The sequence below is a fragment of the Phacochoerus africanus genome, chromosome 6 (assembly GCF_016906955.1).
Source record: "Phacochoerus africanus isolate WHEZ1 chromosome 6, ROS_Pafr_v1, whole genome shotgun sequence".
Taxonomy (NCBI): Eukaryota; Metazoa; Chordata; class Mammalia; order Artiodactyla; family Suidae; genus Phacochoerus; species Phacochoerus africanus.
In genome coordinates this window covers 25,798,707-25,824,816 of record NC_062549.1, presented here as the reverse complement: position 1 = coordinate 25,824,816, position 26,110 = coordinate 25,798,707, and the positions used below count along the sequence as shown (strand labels likewise).

Sequence of the window (26,110 nt, the reverse complement as noted above, 5' to 3'; positions counted from 1 at the left end):
TTTTATTTAAAGAAATGAACTTTTCTCTACCAAATATTCAGTTTGGAATGTCACAGTTAACTTTCTTTCTTTCTTTCTTTTTTTTTTGTCTTTTTGCCTTTTCTAGGGGCACTTCCCATGGCATGGAGGTTCCCAGGCTAGGGGTTGAATCAGAGCTGTAGCCACCAGCCTACGACAGAGCCACAGCAACACCAGATCCAAGCCACGACTGTGACCTACACCACAGCTCACGGCAACGCTGGATCCTTAACCCACTGAGCAAGGCCAGGGATCAAACCCTAAACCTCATGGTTCCTAGTCAGATTTGTTTCTGTTGTGCCAGGACGGGAACTTGGAATGTCACAGTTAAATTTCTATCCACCTTTTCTGGCAGCATACTGTGAGCAGGGGAAGATTAATTAATCTTGTATCTGGGGATAACTTTTTCACTTTTCAAGAGCAACGTTAGCATATATCTCATTTGTATGTAAGTTCTTTAGGTGAGCTGTATAGACAGGCTGAACTGAAGGGAAATTTGCCTAATTTTATCTCAACTAAATATGTCAGAGATTGGTCAGGGTTGGGGTTGGGAGGTGGGGAGCACTGGACCCTTTCAAACTTCATTAGTTCAGAACAAACTTATAAATATGTAAGAGTATTGTTTAAGACTTGGGCTACTTCAAAACTCCTGTTTAATCACAATACTCTAAAAGATAATGAGGGCATTGGCATTCAAATTTTACATAAAAACAATATAATTAAATAGGATTTATATTCTGATACATTATCAAGTACTTTATTCAATTCCAAATCTAGATATACTTTCTATATAGGGCTCTTTGGAAAGCCTATACTCTAGAATGCCGGTTTAGATGCTGACTTGTCCAAGGAGGATCTATTAAATCAGGACACCTGTTTAAGTTTTGTGTCTTTGATAAGGTCTCAAGAAAGTCTGATGACAATACAATTTGAGAACCACTGCCTAGCATAACAGTGTTAAGTACTAGATAAAATTCCTCTCATTTGACCAGTTAACTAGTATCAATGATTTGAAACATTATAACTACTTATTTTATAGGAAAGAACAATTGAATGAAATAAATTTAATATTTGTCTAAGAAACCATTACTTCTCCACTAAGAGTTTCAATACAACTGAGTAATAACCAGTCAATTACACCTAATTTTTATGCATTCCTCTCCCTTAACTTTCAAATACTTGAGTCATTGCATCTGTAGGAGTAGTTCACTTCACCAGGATATTTTATCAGATAACAACCAGTGAAATCTTTAGCAAAGGAGATGCCACCTTCTTCCAAGGTCAACCAACACCACACATAGCACTTGGGATATAGTCTTCCTTGACAGGTATAGGGTGACTCCATTTTAGCAGCTGCCTTCTTGGATGACTCTGGGTAACAACTGTGTCTATTAAGTTATACCAGAAAACAGTATGATATTAAAAGTGCAAAAGATTGGGAAAAAAATTGACTTTGAACAATTAAAGAGAGATAGGGAAAGCATGGCCTCTGAGTAAATGGTATGGCAGATACCAAAGATAGCAGCTGGAAACTGTTGGCTAACCACATTCATTACAGTGAGATCTGTCTGGAGGGGAGAACTCAGTTCCCACGACATCCTAGGAGGAGGTCTTAATCTACTATATATATATATATACACACACACACACAAATATATTTACTTACACTTACATATGTGTGTATATATATGAGGAAATACAACATGACACCCTGGGCCAGCTTGGACCTCTACAATGCCTCGCAGAAATTCTATTAGTCTGACCCTTTCTTCCTCTCTAACTTATCTTCCTACTCTCTTTCCTTTGCTCTCAGTGCCCCAGGTTTACCATTTAGTTTTGAATTATTTGGATGTTCTTTGGTGTCAAAATATTTTTCTATATTTGTAATATAGAACAGTGGCCACTCAAAAGATATGAAGTCTTCATCCCTAGAACTTGTAAATGTTACCCTGTTTGGAAAAAAAGTTTTTGCTGCTGAGATTAAATATTTTGGAAGAAGAAAATCATTTTTTTTTTATTTTGTAGGTGGTTATAATTGTCATCACAAGATTTATAAATGATGTAAAAAGAAATAACACAGAGAGGAAAAGGCAATACAAAGATAGAGGCAGAGACTAGAGCAACATGGCCATAAGCCCAGGAATCCCAGGGCAGCCAGCAGAAGCTGGAAGAGGCAAAAAACTGATTTTCCTTAGATTCTCCTGAGGAAGCCCAGCTCAGCCGGGTTTCAGACATTTTGGCCTCCAGAATGGTGAGAGAATACATTTCTGCTGTTTTAACTCATTGAACTTGTGGTAATTTGTTACAGCAGCTTCAGGAAACTTAAAACATTGCACTATGGGTTTATGTGGTAGGAGAGAGGGAGACAGGTAACTGGGATAAATGGTAGACAAATTTGGCCTGATGGAGAAAGTACTGCTGGGTATTGAAAAGTTAAGCTGGTTAAAGCATGAATGGGAAATGAGACATGTCTCTTGGAAAGGAGTTTGCTATGCTTAAAGTGTGGGAAGGGGCAGAAAGGAAGATTTGGTGAGCAGAAAAGTGAACTGTGTGGCAGAGAGAGTGTTCATCAAATATTTCCTATCCTATATATCCCAGCTGCCTTTGGCATAGAGGTGGGTCCCTGTGATGGTTCTGAAAATGGACAATGAAAGGAAGTGATGTGTGTACTTTCCCATCCAGCAATGAGAGGACCATTGTCCCTTCTTCTCCTCCCTTGATTCAGAGATAGACAATCTCCTGTCAAAATCCATGACAAATATGATCCTCTTAGTCTGTTTACCCTGTTGTAACACATTACTGTAGACCAAGAACAGATTTTTTTTTTTTCTCTCAGTTCTGAAGGCTGGAAAGTCCAAGATCCAGGCACTGGATGATTTGGTGTCTGGTGAGAGCCTGTTTCCTTTTAGATTGCTGTTTTCTCACATGACAGAAGGGATAAGCAAACTCTGTGGCATGTATTTTTTAAGGGCATAATCTCACTCATGAGTGCTCCACCGTGATGGTGGATAAATAAATAATTTATTTATTTCCAAAATAAAATGGAAAATAAATTTATAGGACAGCAAATTGAGGACAGCTTAGAAAGGGTAAATGATATGAAGAAGTTTAGAAATATAGAAGAAAGGAGTTTAAATCACTCAATAAAATGAATGAATCTCATGAAATAGTTAAGAATATGGTTGTTAGCTTATGTCTGAAAAAATGGAAGCAGCAAAACGTGAATAAACAAAGTGATGTGTAGCAGCCAGAATCCAACTGACGTTAAAAAGCATACACTTGTAAATAATTCAAGCAATATAATTTCTCTATTTTTTCTAGAAATAATGCCTAGTGCCTAGAAAGAAGAAATGAAGGAGAAAGCTGAGGAGGATGACATGGGCTAAACAGAGGGTTAAAGAAAAAAGATATTGAGGTGCATAATACTATATTTTTAAAAAATAAATTAAAAATTACCCTTTCATATTCTTGATATCATTATAATTGAGTTGAATAGTTCCCTAAATTATCTTGAAATTCTTTTTTTCCTCTTTTGTTTTCAGATGCTGACAGTTTAACTTAAAAATAAATTGCTCTTTTGAGCTTAGTAAATATCTCCTTCCATAACTAACTGAATTCTTAAAACATATCTTCCCATCAAGTCAGAGGTACCATGCTTCTCTATACCTTCTTAGTTGCCTCTCAAGAGAAATAGAAACTAGCTGCAATATTAGGCAGCTGAAACAAAGTAATCTTCTGTCAAACTCTTTCCACCACAAAAACTTGCTTATAAGGACGGTTTCATTAATAATCTCCCTCGTTTGTCTAGAGAGATAGTTGTGGTAATTTACCTTTATAAAATGTCCCTGTTATCCTAAGAAAGCTCATTTTTCTTTTTCTTATTAAAACCCTTAAAACTATTTTATATTTCTTTATATTTTTTCTGATGTTATATCTTGATAAACTCTTGCCTGGATAAATCATCTACTTTTTCCTTGGCTTTTTAAGGGTTTGTTGTTTTTGACAAGTGAGATGTTGTTTATAAATGATACTTATGAATTTTTGAAGCAGACAAATGGGCCCTAGTATGAACTAGAGCAATACAGATGGGAATTCGCAACTTGTTGTCAGTCACAGTGTAAAGAGACTTCCCTGTAGCTACATTTCAGTTCTCAAATACAGATATTTTTGACTCTGCAATTCTTAAAGTATCCTTTACAGATGAGAAGAAATTAGAAATATTTCAAGAGTTCATAATTGCTTGGTTGTATCTTTATCTGATAAACTGAACTCCCAAGCCAGAAATCATTTTTTGAAATAGCAAAAATGTTTTGTTTGTTTTCTTTTCTTCAGAATTCATGGAAAATCAGTACAGCCCCATTTCTCTCACTTGGTCCTGCTTTATGTTGGAACTCCATAGATTGCTAGCTTTTTCTTAGGGACAAATATGCTTGGATGAACTCTGGATGTGAAGAGTTTCTTTTAACAATAACAAACATGTTTACCTACAGGTTCTAAAGCCGCTCAGAGCACATTTGGCTGAAGGCATGCTATAAGTTATAGGAGGCCTCTGGTTAACTGCAGGGTTCTGACAAATTGCCTCTGAAAGGACATAAGGAAAAAAGAAAGACCTTTGAATTGCCTCAGGAATGTAGTCCCTTAATCACTTTGGCCTCCCTTACTCATGTGTATTCACAATCTATGCCTACATAATTTTTCACTAGTTTAGTTTTGAGTATTTACACATCACTTTATTTGAATGTATATCTTTGGTGCTCATTGGGTGTCTTCAGTGTCTGTAAGCATACACACACACATACACATACACACATATTTCTCAAATTTAGGAAGTTTTCTGATACTTTTTCTTCAAATAATTTTTCTGTCCAAACCTTTCTCCTCTCTGTAATGGCATTTAATCTTAAAGAGTGTATGAAAATTTTCAAACCATACTTCATGTAATTTTCAGAATAGTGAGACAATTTACTATTACCATTGGTTCCATACATGACCATATGCACTAAATATACAGGCAATGTTTTATATATATATATTTTTTTTGATGTAAGGGTTTTGTTTCCAGAAGTAGGAACTACGAGAATAAATAGCTCAAGTAGATCTTTTAGTTTTTGCATTTAACCGATAATTCTATTTTTTTCTTTTCAAACCATAGCTAATATTTAATCTACTATGTAGCATTAGAGTGGATCATTGCTGTGGTTTATGTTGGAGAGTGGTTGGCCTATGTTTCCAAGAGTTTTACAGTATCCGGTCTTATATTTAGGTCTTTAATCCATTTTGAGTTTATTTTTGTATATGTGTTAGGAAGTGTTCTAATTTTATTCATTTACATGTGGTTGCCCAGCTTCCCCAGCACCACTTATTGAAGCAGCTGTCTTTTCTCCTTGTATGTTCTTGCCTTGTCATAGATTAGTTGACTGTAGGTCCGTGGGTTTAATTATGGGCTCTATATCCTGTTCCACTGATCTATATTTTTGTCTCTGTGCCAGTACCATATGGTTTTGATGACTGTAGCTTTGTAGTATGTAGTCAGGGAGCCTGATTCCTCCAGCTGCATTTTTCTTTTTCAGGATGTCTTTGGTTATTCTGGTCTTTTGTGCTTCTAAACAAACTTTAAAATATTTTGTTTTAGTTCTGTGAAAAATGTCCTTGGTAATTTGATAGGGATTGCATTGAATCTGTAGATTGTGTGGGTAGTATAGTCATTTTGATAATATTGATTCTTCCAAATCAAGAGCATGATATATCTTTCCATCTACCTGTGTCATCTTTGATTTCTTTCATCAGTGTCTTATAGTTTTCAGAGTACAGGTCCTTTGTCTCTTTAGGTATTCCTAAGTATTTTATTCTTTTGGATGCAATGGTAAATGGGATTGTTTCCCTAATTACTCTTTCTGATATTTCATTGTTAGTATATAGAAATGCCATTGATTTCTGTGTATTAATTTTGACTTTGCCAAACTCATTGATGAGCTTTAACAGTTTTCTGATAGTGTCTTTATGATTTTCTAGTATAGTATCATGTCATTTGCAAGTAGTGATAGCTTTACTTCTTCCTCTCCAATTTGGATTCCATTTATCTCTTTTTCTTCTCTGATTGTCATTGCTAAGACTTCCAAAACTATATTGAATAGTAGTGGCGAGCGTGGACATCCTTGTCATTTTCCTGATCTCAGTGGGAATTCGTTCAGCTTTTTACCATTGAGAATGATATTAGCTCTGGGTTTGTGATATATGGTCTTTATTATATTGCAGTAGGTTCCCTCTATGCCCATTTTCTGAAGGGTTTTTACCAGAAATCAGTTTTGGATTTTGTTAAAGGCTTTTTCTACCTCCATCAAGCGGATCATATGGTTTATATTATTCAATTTGTTAATGTGATATATCACACTGATTGATTTGTGGATATTGAAGAATCCTTGCATCCCTGGGATAAATCCAACTTGATCATGATGTACAATCCTTTTGTTGGATTCGGTTTGCTAGTATTTTATTGAGGATTTTTTTTTTCTTTTTTGTCTTTTTGCCATTTCTTGGGCCACTTCTGCAGCATATGGAGGTCCCCAGACTAGGTGTCTAATCGGAGCTGTAGCCTCTGGCCTATGCCAGAGCCACAGCAATGCGGGATCCAAGCCGCGTCTGTGACCTACATCACAGCTTGCAGCAATGCTGGATCTTTAACCCACTGAGCAAGGCCAGGGATCAAACCCACAGCCTCATGGTTCTTAGTCGGATTCATTAACCACTGAGCCACAACGGGAACTCCAAGGAGGATTTTTGTATCTATGTTCTTCAGTGATATTGGCCTGTAATTTTCTTTTTTGGTGGTATCTTTGTCTGGTTTTGGTATCAGGGTGATAGTGGCCTCATAGAATGTTTTTGGGAGTATTCCTTCCTCTGCAATTTTTTGGAATAGTTTCAGAAGGATAGGTGTTAGCTCTTCTCTAAATGTTTGATAGAATTCACCTATGAAGCCATCTGGCCCTGGACTTTTGTTTGTTGGATGTTTTTAATTCACAGTTTCAATTTTAGTGCTTGTGATTCATCTGTTCATCTTTTGTATTTCATCTTTGTTTAGTTTTGGTTTAGTCAAACACTCTCTGACATAAATCACAACAATATCTTCTCAGATCCACCTCTTAGAGTATTGACAATAAAAAAATAAACAAATGGGACTTAATTAATCTTAAAAGTTTCTACACAGCAAAGGAAACCCTAAACAAAATAAAAAGACAACTCACAGAATGGGAGGAAATATTTGCAAATGAAGTGACTGACAAGGGATTAATCTCCAAAATTTATAAATACCTTCACAACTCAATACCAAAAAAACAAACAGCCCTTTCAAAAAATGGGCAGAAGATCTAAACAGATAATTCTCCAAAGAAAACATACAGATGGTCAAAAAACACATGAAAAAATGCTCAGCAACACTAATTATTAGAGAAATCAAAATCAAAACCACTATGAGGTACAATCTTACATCAGCCAGAATGGCCATCATCAAAAAGTCCACAAACAATAAATGCTGGAGAAGGTGTGGAGAAAAGGGAACCCTATTGCACTGTTGATGGGAATGTAAATTGGTGCAACCACTGTGGAAAACAGTGTGGAGCTTCCTCAGAAAACTAAAAATAGAGTTACCATTTGATTCAGAAATCCCTCTCCCAGGCACCTATCCAGAGAAAACTATGACTTGAAAAGATACATGTACTCCAGTGTTCACTGAAGCACTATATACAATAGCTAAGACATGGAAATAAGCTAGATGTCCATTGACAGAGGAGTGAATAAAGAAGATGTGGTACATATATACAATGGAATATTACTCAGCCATGAAAAAGAAAGAAATAACAGCATTTGGAGCAACATGGATGGACCTAGAAATTATTATGCTAGGTGAAGTTAGTCAGTGAGACACCAACATTAAATGCTGTCACTTACATGTGGAATCTAAAAAAAGGGCACAATTAACTGCTTAGCAGAAGAGATACTGACTCACAGACTTTGAAAAACTTATGGTTCCCAAATGAGATGATTTGGGGGCGGGGGGTGGGAGGATGCACTGGGGTTTGGGATGGAAATGCTATAAAATTTTGTGTGATGACCATTGTACAACTATAAATGTACTAAAATTCATTGAGTAATAAAAAATAAATAAAATAGCAGAAAGCCAAACAAAAAAGAATGGATGATTGTGTTTGTTCTTTTAACTTTAAATTTTATACTTTGCTGAAAACACATGAAATTCTCCATTTTACCAGCAATCTAAAGATAGTATCAGAGCTATAGGCAGAAATAGGAAAACAATAGCTGTAAAAACTATAAAATCTCATTTCAATTCCATTACTATGTACCTTCTGGACACTCATTCATCCTTCAAGAATCAACTAAACATAATTTATTTTACCACCAGCCTCTTTCAACAGGTTAATCACTTCTTTGGCATGCTTCATTAGCACTTTTGCTGGACCTTATTATATAATATATCACAAAACAAGATTTGTGATTAGAAATCTCACTATGGCTGCTGTAATAAAGAACAGATTAAAAAGGAAAGAAAAGCAGGACTAGATGTAGAGAATGCATTTAGCAGGATGCTGGACTGGACAGAGTAGGTCAAGAGAAAGATATGGCAATAAAGAGAAGCAAGAGAAAGATATTAGCAATGGGATTGCAGAATGAATTAACTCAAGAAGCACTTATTTGGTAGGTAAAATTACCATAAAATTTTATACACTGGCCTATGGGACCATGAAGGTGAAATAATTGTTTGGGAAGACAACCACACTGATGTTTTGAATAAACTAAAAACTAGAATGCAAACCATTTAGATCAATGCCAAAAAATTTGGAAACTGTCTAGTTTGATATGCTGAGTTTTAGATGAATACAAATAAGTTAAAGTTTTAAAACAGCTTTCTAAGTAGGCAAAAAGTTATCCCTTCAGAAATACTAATTATGTAACAAAAATCCACTTAAATTGACTATATATAATCACATAGAATTTACCTAAGAAATTTCAACCACTATATACATATTTATTTACAGATACATTTTTAATAGGTAGCTAGTCCTCATATTATGAAACGAATACCTACATATTCTCATAAGTATTTTCTAAATATTTGTTTGGGGCTAGGAAGATACATCCATAGTTTACTAAAAACCTATTTTCATAAATTGTAATAAAGGTAGTAATAAAAATCTGTATAGTAAAATAATAAAGAATCCCCTCTGACAAGTATCTTTTAACAAAACATTTCAATGAATAATATTTTTGAAATATCCCACAACTGAATTAACATATTTCCTTAATTAAAGCTAAAGGAAAAAATAAAATAGTTACTTTTTTTTCCTTGCCTAAATTTAGTTGCAACTCATACTAGCATTTTATCCAAAGAAGAAAACATCTGAGATAGAGAAAAGCAGCCCCCTGATATCCATGAGTTTGCCTGGAACAATCAGCTGGGACTTGGTGTGGGTATTAAGCTAGCCTGACAATACAGTGAGATCTCAATGTTCTCCTACAAATATGTACGATTTCACAGACCCTCAATAAATATTATATATCTATTATGGATCAAGACAAAAATAAGACCACTCCTTAATCATATCTGAACAAGACAATAAATGAATCTTAAGTCACTAAAATGACCAACCATCCCCCTTTTATTGACTAATACAAATAACTTCTTTACCAATTATGGCTAAACTCTAGTCTAGTGTTTCCTCTTCTTCAAGATTTATTAAAATGCTCATTCATAGAATTACTCCTGTTTCCGATGCAGACAAAAAACTCACTTCTGTAAATTCACCAAAAAAACCTCATTTCTGTAAATTCACCAAAATCATCTAATGCAAGCCAAAAATCCTGTAACACTCACTTACTGAAACATACCTTGGAGAATCATGGTGAACATTTTCATTCTCTTCCACTGTGGACAAGAAATAAACTATATTTGTTCAATCATCTGTGTTCCCAGGGGTCTTCTGCTGAAGGACATTGCATCTAACACATTTAACATCACATAAATGCAAAACACTTGTGTAATATCAAATAAGAAAAACATATTATTGAAGTACATTTTGCTACAAAGAAAGAAAATAATTATTGAATATATTCATTTCACTAAAGAGTTGATGTTGGTTAGTTACTGACACAATTTCTAAAATAGGTAATGGAAAATTGTTGAAATCAAGGAAGGTACGTGGAAAGCACTGGTGAAGTACTCATTTCAGAGCCACAGACATCTTATTGTTATGAGATTTCTAAGAAATTCCCTATAAATTTAATATCCCATGCATGCTTCATAAATAATGCATCAATTTCATTTAGTGTCCCAAGCTGTCTAGAAATTTGAAATTTTCTCATATCAAAACCTTTACATAGGATCTTAAAGGGTTATTCTCTTAGTTGATCAAATTTGAGTAAGACATTTTTTCTGAATAGCCCAATTATGAAAAAACACCAAACAATTGGCTTCTTGTCCAAATAATATTAATGCTATTAAAGTTATTTATATCTTAGTCCATTTTATTTTTATCACAAAATACTTCAAGAAAAATTGCTATATATCCCTTTTAAAATTTAGAGCTTTAACACAATATGCTATATATCCTTTTTAAAATTTAGAGCTTTAACACAAAGCAAGATGATTTTAGAGAGTCAGCCCTTTACTCAGGAGAGGAATGTAGGATTGACCGTATCCAAAAAGCTTTGACTTAGCATTTATCCTATGCTAGTTACTATATGCAAAGATTTGAATACTTTCATTACAGTATTGCAGCAAAATATTAATAAAATATTTTATACATGTGCTTATTATCCATATACATAAATCTTCCCAGGTAAATAATTTATGCCAATGAGTATTAATGTTCTCCCCACTTCAGTCATAGCCTCCCTGAATCACAAAATTTATATGCAGGTCAGAGCTTTCATTGCATAAATACATTAATACATTAGCTATAACTAATATAGATAAGGATTTTAAGAGTATAAACTTACTTTGCTTAGAAGATTTTGAAGGCTATTATGGGTAAATAATAAAAAGGATAAAGTAATGGAAAAATAATGTAAAATGTACGTATTTCTGTGCAAGTTCTTTTGTAGGCTTCTTTGCCCATAAAATACACTTAGAGCAAAAACCTCATTCTTGATTGTTTTCTGAAAGGTGTTGGTTCATATTAGTTGATACTTTAGTACATTTTACATTTCCTAATATTTTAAAAATATGAGTTATTTTTCTTCAGTCACTTTTGTAAACTACAACGATTAGGGTGGTAGATTTTTTTTTTCTGTGACTAAAACTCACATTGAATGAACACTAGAATTTATAAATAAATCTTTAGAGTTACAATGTATTATTCCCTGTCTACAGTTTCAAGTATTAAAAAGAGATATATCAGTTAAGATAAATAATTTGGTTAGCTTGGAGAGAAGCTAACCTCTAAACAAATTACAACCCTAAATATTTATATGCTATTAGATTATCTTCCCCACATATCAAAGGTGATGTAGATCTCTTTTTTCCTTAATTATGTTCCAAGTCTATATAATACCTTTTTCTTTTTTTTTTTTTTTTTTTGGTCTTTTTTGTCTTTTCTAGAGCCACATCCCGGGCATATGGAGGTCCCCAGGCTAGGGGTCAAATCAGAGCTGTTGCTGCTGGCCTACGCCAGAACCATAGCAATGCGGGATCCGAGCCGCTTCTGAGACCTACACCACAACTCCAGGCAACACTGGATCCTTACCCCTTGAGCAAGGCCAGAGATCGAACCCACATCCTCATGGTTCCTAGTTGGATTCATTAAACATTGCACCACGATGGGAACTCCTGTACATAATACTAATAAGTTAATAAGTGTTCCAGGTTAAATATTTTTGGAAATATTTCATGTATATTCTCACTTCAGTAATCAAGATGTACATTAACATGTTAAATGTTCAGAGCATTTCTAGGGAAACTTGTTCTATATAAAGTTTTCTAAACTGTGTTTGGCTATGAGATTTTTGTTATCAAAAACATTCATTGAGCATTTTGATGGATACTGATATCTGTAGGACATGTCACGATACCTGGATATATACTAAATATGATATGAGGTAGTATAGAGGAAGTAGTATTTATCTAACATTGTGCATTGAAAGAGTATTGGAAAGTAGTCATAATCAAAGGTGTGGGAAAATAGTGTTGTTCATTACTGGTGGGAGGATAAAATGTCACAAACCTATTTTACAGTCATATCAGTTTCAAAAACATAACATCATTTGATCCAGAAATTCCAGTTCAGTAACTCACAGAGCTATTGGCATGATATTTATTTAGGATCTATTTATGTGAATTTTAATATGTATATATTTATTTATACATAATAGAGTTATACACATATTAAGTGGTTAAAAATGCACGTATACTACAATAACTCACAGTTTATCTTCAATAAGACTGGAAGTGTGTTTTTGGAAGTGTGCATCAGAAAACCTGTAGTTTGTGTGTAGTGTGTAGTGGAGGAAGGTGAATTACAGGAAATCTGATAAACAGTTGTACACCAGATGTGGATGGGACTGTCCCATGACAGATAAAGTGACCTGAGGTAGCTGGTAGGGTATGTGCTTGTGTGCGTGGTGTATTCCCATTTAGTTTGGCTCAGGGGGCTGAAGTCAACTGTGTTCAGGCTTGTCTTTGGCTGGAGGAAGTCCTGTATAAGCGAACAAGAAATTTCACTACACTCAAATTGTTTCCTGGTATACCAACCATGTTGGAACAGATTTGCATTTTCAAAACAAGCGTTAGAGAGGAACTATTAATTTTTCTATTTAAGTATTTTTACGCATTAAACTTACTGTATCAATAAAATTACTTTTTTCATTCTTAAAGTGACTTAGTTAACATTAATTTTTCCACACTTTTATATAGCTTACTCTTAACTTTTATTTCATTCTCTAAATGCTTTTATACATCTTTGTCATCTGCATAATGTCAATCATATCCTGAGTTAGAACTGAAATTATAATTTTAAACACTATTATTGCTGGAGCCTAATACTGTAGTGATGGAGGGACATATGAACAGCTAAAATGTCCTTTAAATAAAGAAACTGCTTATTAAATTACCGGGCAAATAATATGACTCTATTTCGTTACAGTGTTAAGGAATATTTCAAAATGTCACTTAATAATGATACCTTGCACTTAGTTACATGGTACTATTCAAGTAAAAGTACTTTAAATATATCTTAGCAACATAAAATGAAATGTAAAAAAAAAAATAGTTGGATAGTGTAATTGCTTTAAGGAAAAAGAGATTCATAACTCTCTAGGCCCAAAGGAATAATCATAAAAGAATCAACACTGGTCAGATATTTTTTAAGGCTTTTAACATTTCTTAAATTGTTCTATAAAGTAAAACATATAGTGTTACAGTTATTTGGAGAAGTATTTATTTCCTAAAATTTAGAGAATAGACATAAAATATTGGCTCATGTTCATTTCGGTACTTTAGTTATAACATTTTATATTTATTTATTTATTTATTTTTGCCTTTTTCTAGGGCCACGCCCGCGGCATATGGAGGTAACCCACACTAGGGGTCTAATTGGAGCTGTAGCTGTCAAGCCTACACCAGAGCCACAGCAACGCGGGATATGAGTCACATCTGCAACCTACACCACAGCTCACCGCAACGCGGGATCCTATACCCACTGAGCAAGGCCAGGGATTGAACCCGCAACCTCATGGTTCTTAGTCGGATTCGTTAACCACTGAGCCGTGATGGGAACTCCTAGTTATAATATTTTCGAGGAAGTTCAGTTTTCAAGATAAAAATTACCTGTTTGTCCAATATTCTTTTTCTGGACAATTTTGATGAAATTTTTAACAGTGCAAAGAAAGTGAAAATACATAGGGATTTGGTAAACATTATCCATTATTAATTTATTAATTTTCTTACTTTAACTCATTTAAATAATTTGTTGTATATGACATTATCCCTTTTAAATCTTAGGGGTTTTTGTTTGTTTTTCATTTGACGTAGTTAATATGACTGAGTCTCCTAAACTCAGGCTCTTCAACTATTGCTTCTAGGTCTGAATATTCTTTTAAGAAAACTTATTAAAGAAAAAAGTCTAATATTAAAACTAAGGTATTTTCATTTAAAACTGTTATTGGAGTTCCGGTCGTGGCGCAGTGGTTAACGAAACTGACTAGGAAACATGAGGTTGCGAGTTCGGCCTCTGCCCTTGCTCAGTGGGTTAACGATCCGGCGTTGCCCTGAACTGTGGTGTAGGTTGCAGATGCGGCTCGGATCCCGTGTTGCTGTGGCTCTGAAGTAGGCCAGAGGATACAGCTCCAATTTGACCCCTAGCCTGGGAACCTCCATATGCCTCGGGAGCGGTCCAAGAAATAGCAAAAAGACAAAAAAGTAAAATAAAATAAAAAATAAAATTGTTATTTTTACAACATAATTAACATATTTGCAATCTTGGTAAAATGTCAAAAAGATTGTAGTTATTCAGATTCCTAATAATCATGATTATAATCATAATTATTTTATTTCTTCACTTTAAAGTGTTTGTATTTGGAAGGAAAAAATAGAAAAATGGAGTGAGGTTTTTATTTTATTTTTATTTTGTTTAATTTTTTAATTTTTAATTGTTTTTTTAATTAATTTTTAATTGTTATTTTATTTTATTTTAATTTTTTAAAAATAAAAATTTTTATTTTTACAGAATGAATTCTTCTTCTTGTCATTAACTTCGAATATGAATTTTAACAATTACTTATAAATATATAGTAATTTCTAATGCAGTCCCAGATCAGTGAATATTTATGCTGCTTACACATTGGTAACCAGTGATATATTGTTCACCATACACAAATAATACATGATTTGAAAAGTCAAGTCAAATATCTCTCTGTGACTATTTCTTTTGGATAACCTATTTTGCAAAATTGCTAGGCAAAAAGAAATGCTTATTTCCCTTACCCAATAAATTTGACATTTGTCTTGTTTAATTGCTTTCTATTGAAATTGTAGATTCCTTTTTCTTCAGCTAAAATGAAAAAAACATTTTATAGATACAGCTTCAATAAAGACTCCTAAGAAAACATATACAGATGAAATAAAAAGTAAAACATAAATTCCCCATTGATATCGTGAATAGCCTATGATCATTTTGTCAAATGTCCAGGTTTTCCAATTAACTCCATCAAATTCTGAATATTCTGAAGAATGTATATTGATGACATATAATCCCAATCACTTCTATACTTCTTAATAGTATTCTGTATGCTAAAATTTATCGGACTCATTATTGTGTAAAAGTCAATTTTAATTGCCAGAAAGTAGTAAAAGAGTGAAAGCATACAGAGATGAATATAGTTATCACATAGAATTATTATGTGAGGAGTTCCCATTGTGTCTCAGCAGGTAAAGAACCTGACTAGTATCCATGAGGACGGGGATTCAATCCCTGGCCTTGCTCAGGGGGTTAAGGATCCAGCCTTGCTGCATGCTGTGGTGTAGGTCACAGATGCGGCTTGGATCTGGCATTGCTGTGGCTGTGGAGTAGGCCAGCAGCTGCAGCTCTGATTCAGCCCCTAGCCTGGGAAACCCTAGTGCAGCAAAAAGAAAAAAAAAAAGAATTATTATGTGATCTGACGTTCTATACATACTTTAAGGATTTTTTTTATAGCTTGACAAAATAAGTTTCTTCAAGATAAGATTTATATATTTTTATACTTTTATTTATTCAATAGCTATTATATCCCATAGTAGAATAGTATGTACATGTTTAATGTTAAAAAATGTGTTAATAAATTAATTAATGACATTTCACCTTTATATTCACTCCTTCCCATTAGAGATTTCTTCTTAGAGCCTGTTGATTTTATGTTATTATTTGGTAATCAAAGTCCCAATTAAGCTCTCAGGTTTCATCATCCTTAGCTCAAGAGAACAAATGTTATCTTCCCTGTCCCATCATGATGTACTTGATGTAAATTCCAACCTCTAAAGCAGAGTTCTTAAACTGGCATGCAGATAGAATTTAAAAATTTTGTAAACATGGGTGGGAAAAAGCTACACCTTTATCTTCACTGTTAGTCCAATTAAAATACAGCTTTTCCTTCAGTAAAAAACCTGGACAAAAATAATCTGATTTTTTTAGCAATAAAATCACAGGTATTTTATGTCATGTTAAATGTTATATATCAAATTATTACTTATGTTACTCTTTAAAATTACAGAAATTATTAGCCTCACTGCTTATTTAGTTCATTAGTATAGAAATACATATATATATATTAGTATCTAACATCTATCTTCTATCTATATATGTATTCATATATATCTATATGGATATACATATACCAGAATATTTGAAAATAATCTTATTATCAATTTCCCTTATATTTCATTTTATGCACTTAAAATTTTCATTCTAAAACGGGGCAGCAGACTGGAGAAGTCCTGGTTTAATAATAACAACAACAAAAAAAAAGATTAGGAAAACTTGCTCTACTGACTTGCTCTGTAATAGCTGTGTTCATTTGCTTATTGGGATTAAAATGCTGTTATGTCACATTTTCCAGATAATATTTCTATCTAATAACTTCCTTCAGGAGATATAAAATCTTAACTCAAGGGTATGAAGAAGACACTTACTAAGAAGGAAAGCTTTTTGGTTTATTTTAATTCATATCATGTAGATGGATGTATGATTTTCTCTATAACTCTATATCTCGTTGGTCCTGCAGGAACATATGGGTTCATCTCTGTTTTCATAGATATGCTAATAGTTACAAGTAGGATTTGGATCTTCTGAGAGTCTAAGCACAGATTTCATGTTCCGTGTTAGCAATACAATTCATAGCTATGAATTTGAATGTGTAGAATATACTTCCTTTTCAATACTAATAAAATTATTACACTTGGGAACTTATTAAAAGTTGGAAAAGTATCTCTATCTCGTGGGTGTTCACTAGTTCTGTTGTATTGTATACTGAAGAATGGAATCTAATGTCCAGTGGCCAATTCTACTCCCCAGTAACTTAAAATATGCTGTTAAATTACTTTAGAATACCAAGTTCATGAAAGTGATGACAGAAAGATATTTCTCAAATTTTTACAACATATATATCTTCTTAGTTCAATATTCCTTTTCCTCTAAAGTCATCAAAAAGAAGAAGAAGCAGAGTTCGTACTGTGGCACAGTGGATTAAGGATCTGGCATTGATACAGCTGTGGCACAGGTCGCAACTGTGCCTCAGATTCAGTCTCTGGCCTGGGAACTTCCCTATGCCATTGGTGCTGTTGAAAAAGAACAAAAGAAAAAGAAAAATTAGTGAAATAATCAAATCAATATTTCTTTCAGCCAAATTCCAAACTGCCCAATCTAAATTATTTCCTAGACTCACGGGCTTCTACAATTTTATAGAAGTTCTTTTTATCTTACTTTAACTATGCCTATTTAAAATTTATATATATTTCAAATTAATAGACAGGTAGTATATTCTCTTTAAGACAGTATCATCTAGTTATTTTTATTATTTTAGCAAATGCTATGTCTTTTTTTTTTTCCTTTTTTACTCTTGCTTATAGGTGAAAATAAAAGGTCAAGTAAATCTGACCTCTGGTTTATCTCCACAATCATTATCCTTAGGCTCCATTATGAAGAGATCCTGGCTTTAATGCTCTTAAATAAAAGGTCAGTTCAAGAAGGCTCTTTTAAATTACTTCCTTAATTAAAATTTGCTAAGAGAGTAGAACTCCAAAGTTCTCAAAACAAGTATGTATACACATTTATCAAATCATCAAAGTTATACACTTTAAATATCTCACACTTTTGTTAATTATACTTCAATAAACCTGGGAAATGATAAAAGTAAAATTACTTTTACTAAAATTGTTGCTAATTTTTGAGGGTTAGAAAGATAAGGAAAATATAGAAAAAATAAATAATAAAAGGCTAAAAGGATAAAACAGGGAGGGATGTTAAGAAAAACATCAGAAAAAGAAAGATTAAAAATTAGAAAAATGAAAAAGAAGAAAAAGAAAAAACACACAAAGGAATAAAAATAAAAGACAATTTTATAACAAGAAAAATATAGACAACATGGAGTGCAAGGTAATACAGTTAACAAAGTTAAAACAGATACTACAATTGTATTAAGAAACATTTATTTTTAAAATAAAAGTGTAATAAACAGGGATAGATTATAAAGGCTGGAGCTTGAAGTTTTGAAATATAAAGACAATATTTTGGCATTGAAAAGGAGTTATCTAAGAAAATTGAACTTTACCTTAAGATTTGAACTTTATAGAAACTTGAGAACTTTCTTGAGTACAAAACTTTGTAAATGTTCCATCCTGGCAAGATAGATTTGTTTTGGGGTATGAGTTTGACAAAGCAATCTGAAAGGTTATTGGTTCATACCTGTGGAGCATGCTTAACATGAATATATCTAATAAAATATACCACAGAAATGCTAGAAATCAGGTATATCTAAATTTATATAGTATATATTATTAAAGTATTTACATTTAAGGAAAATTCTAAGATGAGATTCTTTATGATATTATCATGTTTACTGGGAATCTGCTTCTAAAACAGTGTCACACTTGGGGAACTACAGAATACAGAGAAGAAAAATACTCATATTTCATTATTATGTTGTGAACTAAGTATATATAACTTGCATTTTTGGAACTTTATAACACCAAATAAATGTGGGCTGTTCACTCATTTTACTAACTGGTATACCGGCAGACAATTTTGAAAAAAATACACATTTTACAAAAGCAATTATCCATTTTTATTTTGTTTACATTGCACTGAAAATTTACATCATACTTTTACAAAGTTTTTTTTTTCATAAAAATATACTTCTTTACAAAAGTGTATGCATTAATATAAGAGGAGTAGCCAGTTGCAGAAGAAACATTGTTTAAACAAGATCTTAAATGTATTAACCTTAACATTAATGAATGAATCATTGTTATTGCAGTCATTTGAATAAACAAGAATAAATAACTGATGGAATAAAATTTAAAACAGCATCCTGTCAGTAGAGTACAATGTTGAGAAAATTATATGAATTTCCAAAACAATGTATCTCAAAATGGTTTACAAGAAATTCACTATATGTTGTAGAGATAGATCCAAGCAGTGCTCCTGGGTGCAATGATTTCTCTTAGGCACTCTGTCTCATGATACAAAAAGTCAAGACTGTTTACAAGGTTATCCATGTTTGAAAGGGACAACAATAAAGTGTTCACACTGGTACATAATTTATTAAATGAACATCAATGAACATTAAATTATAAACATGCTGTAAAAGGAAGACAGCAACATATTAAATCAAAATGCTGGCCATACTGTGATAGAGTTGTAAATGAGCCACCAATAACTTGAAAATATGTATCTTAATTTGCAATGAAAGAAAGCTGTTATATCTGAAAGAAGCTTCTTAAGAATAAGAGTATTGACATTTTAAAATATGAAAATTTGGTGAATCCACAACTTTAAGAAAAAAATTTATATTAGTGATTTTGAAAGTATTTTTTTAACTCATTATGATTAGGAGATGGTCCAAAAATATGATTAACTCATTAGATAAAAGTTAGAAAGATTTTCAAGCTTTTATTTCTAACTGACCATTAGATAGAAGTTTGAAACAGTGTTAAATAAATTTGAATGCCGAACCAGAAGGTAAAGATATAATCTAAACCCAGCGGATTAATAGGTTCTATTTGGTCTTTCAAAAACATTGGAAGTTTGATAAAGAATGATAAGTTTGGTGTCTCAGATAACTGCAAAATCATTATTATAATTAATTTTTGCCAGCAAAAGTGGTTTCTGAGTGACAAAACAGATTGAAGCAAGGAGTTAAACACTACCCCATGCTCACTGAATAATACTGGTTACAACATAATGAGGGAAATTAGGAGGCTAGCATGATGATCTTGCCATTTGAGGAAACTATGACAACCAGTCTAAAAAAAGACAGCAATATGATACTGAAGAATAAAAGCCAGAAGGAGTCAAATCAGAGTGGCAATCTTATCTCTTCGGTGGCATAAATTAGTTCATAAACATTTCAGGGCATGACTCAATCTGAAATAACCAGGTACATAAGGAAAACCATGACTCAATTAATAGGAAGGAACAGCTGATAGAGTGGAGTGAAATGTAGATTTACGGGCTTATGTGATATAGCTCATGACAGTTAAAGAGAAGTCAGTGATCTATTGACTCTTGTAAGTATAGCTCTTATTTTCTACCCTATATCATTTTTTAACCCAGTCCCTCTAATATAGTTTATAAAGCACAGAAATACTGATAGTGGATGCTCCTCCAATATATGCAAATAAGTTTATGTTTTAGAATAATCTCCTTTTTAAAAAAAGCAAATAAACTGTGAGTAAGCACTCTCAGAGTGCAGCCAAATTTCTGTAAAACTCTCCATGGTAAACATGAAGAAGAATTATGGTCCAGTTTACGAAAAAAACACTCTTCTCTATCATTCCTTGGGAAAAGGTGACCCAGCAAGTCCTGAAAAGTGTGCTTTAATTTTTATCAGTGAACTAAATGTGCACTGCTTGTGTGTCGATTTCCAAGCTTCTGAAGAAGGCAAAGGGTTGCCGCCTTATACCATTGTGCAGACCGTGTTCAAGTTGGGATCGAATCGCACTGCCTTCCCTTCCACTGACTTTGCATTGGTGTCATACATGGGGTTTTCAAATGCTGCTTGGCCATTGTTATTTTCATGAACTGAACATCCTGTATACTGTGTTTTGGGTGCAGTCCTGTTGATGAGAACATTGATTAGCTATGTGTTAACTTCTAGAAACAGCAGAGTAAGGCTAAACAACAATATATTCAAGTTAGCATTGTTAATGGATAATGTAACTTGAAGTATTAATTGAGAAACCATAAACTCGATACATCAAATCTGAATAATTTACCTGTCACTTTTAAATCCTGAGTGGCTTTATCTATTTATATACACTATACATTTTTATACAGTACCAATATAAGTGTAAATAAATGATATCATAGCTATTATTATATTACAGCTTTTCTCAAAAATTTTCTTATAATGTTATCATTATGAAATATCATGTATAATGTAACTAAACTATGATGATGATGAATTTAAAGCTCATTGCTATTTATTTCTCAAATATTTACTGAGTATCTATTGCATGCTAGGCATGATCCTGGGCAACTGGATATAAATTTTTTCTGACAAAGAGGTATCATTCTGTAATGATAGAGAGTAATGAATGAAACAAAAACAAAGAAAAATAATATATAATGAAGATTGTTTTGATGAAAAGGAAATTTATTGATATGATAGGAATTAGTTGGGAACTGCTTTAAAAGAGGTAATAAGGAAAAGTATTTAAGGAGGTAAAATTAAAGTGAGACTTGAAGGTCAATAAGAAGTTGGTTCTACAGTAATAAAAAAGGGTTCCAGGAAGAGTAGACATCTAATGCTGATGTCTAGTCTGGGAAAGTTCTTGGAGTATCCCAGTATAAATACTCAATAGGCTTAAATGATATACATCAGGGCAAATAAATTCAAAATCTCAAAGAAGAAATTGCTTAACTATATTGACACTCAAGTCATGAAAATTGTTTACATAGAGTTACTGATAACCAAACATTTGCCATTAGTTAGCAAAACTCATGGAATCTAGGTTGGCTCATATAAATCGCTCATTTTGAATTTTTGCTTCATTTGGTTATTTGGTTCACCTTTGACTAATGTTTATTTCCATTTTCTCTTTCCCACATCCCAATGCATAATTTGCTGACATTTGTAATGGAACAAAGGCATACCTGCCTCCACCTGTTCCTCAAACTTAACTCCTAAAGAGATTACATTTTAAAATAAATCTGATTCTTAACTCCTTTGTTTACAAGTGCCACAAATTTAAGATATTTATTTTGTTGTAATTTGTATTTGCCATTCTATGATTTTATTGTCTCTAATGCATTTTCTGAATTTTCCCCATACCACATACCACATAAGCATAAGTATAAAGAAAAAAAGAAATAAATTGGACATCATCAAAATGAAAAACTTTTGTATATCAAATAATACTATCAAGAGAGTAGAACTATAACCTACAGAGAGAGAAATATATACAAAGCACATATTTGAAAAAGGTTCCAGAATGCATAAAAAACTGTTATACCTCAACATTAATAAAATACATGACCCAATTTTTAAAATGGGCCAAGTACTTGAATGGTCATTTTTTCAAAGACTATGGACAAGTGACAAACAGGCACATGAAAAGATGCTTAACGTCATTAGTAATTAGGGAAATGCAAGTCAAAACCACCATAAGATACTTCACTTCACTTCAATGGCTATTATTAAAAAAAAAAGAAAGAAAAAAGAAAAAAAAAAACCAGAAAATTAGTTTTGGTAAAGATGTAGAGAAAGCGGACCCTTGTACATTGTTGGTGGGAATGTAAAATGGTACAGTTGCTATGCAAAATGGTTTGGTGGTTCCTCAGTAAGTTGAATGTAGAATTATCATATAATCCAGCAATTCTATTCTTGAGTACATACTCAAGAAAACTGAAACATATATCCAAACAAAAACTTGTACACAAATGTGTATAGCAGCACTATCCACAATAGCTGAAACATAGTAACAATTCTGATGTCTATCAAGTGATGAATGGATATATTTAAGATAACATATTCAAACATACAATGGAATATTATTCAGCTATATAAAGTAATAATGCCATGTATATGCATACATACACATGTATAAAACGGATAGAACTTGAAAACATTGTTACATTCAAGAAGCCAGATACAAAATGTCACATACTGTATGATTTCATTTATATAAAATATCCAGAATATGCAGACAAATATAAACAGAAAGTAGATTAGTAGTTGCCTGTAACAGGGGTGGGAGGAACAGGGAATGACTGTTTAATGGGTAGTTTTCTTTTAGGGCAATGGTTCTATGACATTGTGGATGTAACAAATACCACTGAACTGCAGACCTAAAATGGTTTAAATGGTTTTATGCTATATGTATTTTACATATAAAGTATTATCATTGCTTACTTTATAAATTTAGTGATGATTTTTATCATTAATAACATCTGATATTGACAAGGCCTAAATATTTGCTAATACACAATTATTAAAAACATGCATAAGGTTAAATAAATCATTCCTAGATAATATAGACAGACATTTATAACAAAAACATCAGTTTTGAGAAAATTATGTTTAGGTATTCATTTAATTATCTGGCTATCTTAATTTCTTTCTTTTCTTTTCTTTTTATTCCTTCCTTCCTTTGTGTACTTTTTTCTTGATAAGGGATGGTCCCAAATAGTGGAGAATTGCATAGTAAAGACCCTTAGTAGTATGTTGTAATGGATGTAGTGAACAGAGACCAACTAATAAACTATGAGCTATATCAAAGATATAATATTAATTGCATTATCTTTTAAAAGCAACAGAAGATAAATTAGAAGATTAGAGGATTTTATTATCTGTCTGCCTGGGTAAAATCTGTAAGCATTGTCAAGTGAACTAAGAGGTTTGAATGCAAGCTTCTTCCTAGTTCTCTAAATAAAACTTCAGCAGATACCACCTCTTCAATTTAAACCTTAACTTAGATTTTGTATCTCTAAAGTTTCATTATGGATAATGTTATTTTTATAACTTATACATTTAGTTATGTACCAGGAAATTGACAGGCAAAGAAGAGTAAGAGTTAAGTTGAATGCTAATGCAATTTGACAGAGTAATTTTTGTTGTATGTATATTGGGATGGTAGAGAGATAGGCAGGGGAAATACAGTTTCAATAGCTGAGGTAATATCTGGCAACAAAGATTTCAATAACTCATGAGAAAATGGAATTTAAAATTTGAAACAGAGAATAAAAAGTATGTGAAATATAGATTTGGGAAAAATTTTGTATTCAAAATCTAAATGCTTACCTTTGTTTATAAAGGTAAAATCCAAATCCTGCAAATATAAGTGCAAAAAAAGGCACAAGAATAGCAATGGCCACAGAACTACTATTTGTACCATGAGGTTGATTTGAAGAATTTGAACCTTCTGACATATTCAGTCCTATAAAATAAAAAAAAAAACTTATAAATACAAAACCAACTCTATTTTATCACAATTGATTTTTTATTTTTATGAGCTATTTAATTTCTTCTTTTCTCAAGCTATCTACTTGGAAATATCTGCAATATATGTACTTGGAAATCTAGAGAGTAAACAAAAATAATTAATGAAATGCCTTCAAGTCATTTCTACACAATTTTGAACAGTGCCTAGTATGTAGAAGGTATTTTTTTAAGGAAAGGATACAGAATAAAAAGTAAGCAGCATTCTGAACTGAAGAGTAAATACAATTGTGTGAAGAACACAGCAACACAAATAAATGTATAAGAGAACCACAACCCAAAACACATCTGTACACATGCAGATGGTTATATCAAAATCTAATGGGAATGACAAACCAAAAAACTATAATGGGCACACACATTAAAAAAAAAATCTAAACACAATGCTAAAGATAGCAAATTGCAAAAGAAGATGACAAATGAGGAAGGGGAGAGGAAAAAAGATACAAAGTAACAATTCAAAACAATTAACAAAATGAGAATAAATACATACTTATCTGTAATTACACTGAATACCAATGGATTAAATGCTTCAACCAAAATACACAGACTGGCTGAGTAGATACAAAAACAAGACCCATATATATGTTGTTTACAAGAGGCTCACTTGAGTCCTAAGGACACATAGACTGAAAGTGAGGGGATGGAAGAAGATATTACATGCAAATGGAAATCAAAAGAAAGTGGGAGTAACAATACTCATATCAGACAAAATAGACTTTAAAATAAATTCGCAAGAGACAAAGAATGACACTATGTAATGATCAAAGGATCGATCCAAGGAGCAGTTAAAACAATTGTAAATACATATGGACCTAACATAGGAGCACCTCAATATTTAAGGCAACTACTGACATCTATAAAAGGAGAAATCAACAGCAACACAATGGGGGGGGGAATTAACACCCCATTTACAAAAATAGACAGATCAACCAGAAAGAAAATCAACAAGAAAACATAGGCCTTAAATGACACCCTAGACTTAACTGATATTTATAGAAAATTCCATTCCAAAGCAGCAGAATATGGATTTGTCTCAAGTACACATGGAACATTCTCCAGAATAGATCACATCCTGGGCCACAGATCAAGCCTTGGTAAATTTTAAAAGAGTAGAAATTATTTCATGCATTTTCTCCAACCATAACGCTGTGAGACTAGAAATCAAGTATAAGAAAAAACAGCAAAAAAGCACAAAATTCTAAGCAAAGCCATATTATACTGAACAACCAATGGATCACTGAAGAGATCAAAGAGGGAATCAAAAGATCCTTAGAAACAAATGACAGTGAAGATACAATAATCCAAAACCTGTGAGACACCGCAAAAGAAGTTCTGAGAGGAAGTTTATTGCCATACAATCTTATCTCAGTAAAGAAGAAAAAGCTCAAATAAACAACCTAACCTTACACCTAAAACCACTAGTGAAGGAAGAACAGACAGAGCCCAAAATTATCAGAAGGAAAGAAATCATAAAGATCAGAGCAGAAATGAATGAAATAAAGACAAAGAAAACAATAGAGAAGATCAAAAAAATTGGTAAACCTTTAGCCAAACTCATCAAGAAAAAAAGGGAGAGGGCTCAAATCAAGAAACAAAAAGGAAAGGGCTGAAATCAATAAAATTAGAAATAAAAAAAGGAGAAATTACAACTGACTCCACAGAAATACGATGGATCATAAGAGACAAGTACAAGCAACTATATGCCAATAAAACAGACAATCTAGAAGCAATGGACAGATTCTTACAAAGGTACAAGATACCAAGACTGAACCAGGAAGAATAAAATATGAACAGATCAATCACAAGTACTGAAATTGAAACTGTGATTCAAAAAAAAAAGTCCAGGACCTGATTGCTACACCGGTGAATTCTATCAAACATTCAGAAAAGAGTT

At 32.7% G+C, this 26,110-nt stretch overlaps 1 protein-coding gene across 2 annotated transcripts in view; it reads right to left on the bottom strand.

Moving 5' to 3' along the window:
- Nucleotides 1-19,763: 19,763 nt before the first annotated feature.
- The window catches only part of CSMD3 (CUB and Sushi multiple domains 3), a 1,203,192-nt gene continuing 1,196,845 nt past the window's right edge, over nucleotides 19,764-26,110 (bottom strand). For both annotated transcript variants that reach the window (XM_047783389.1, XM_047783390.1), the window contains 2 exons: nucleotides 24,016-24,151; nucleotides 19,764-20,830 (listed from right to left, as the gene is read on the bottom strand). In XM_047783389.1, coding sequence (XP_047639345.1) covers nucleotides 20,671-20,830; nucleotides 24,016-24,151 — 296 coding nt within the window. In that variant the 3' untranslated portion in view covers nucleotides 19,764-20,670. The remainder of the gene's footprint in view (nucleotides 20,831-24,015; nucleotides 24,152-26,110) is intronic.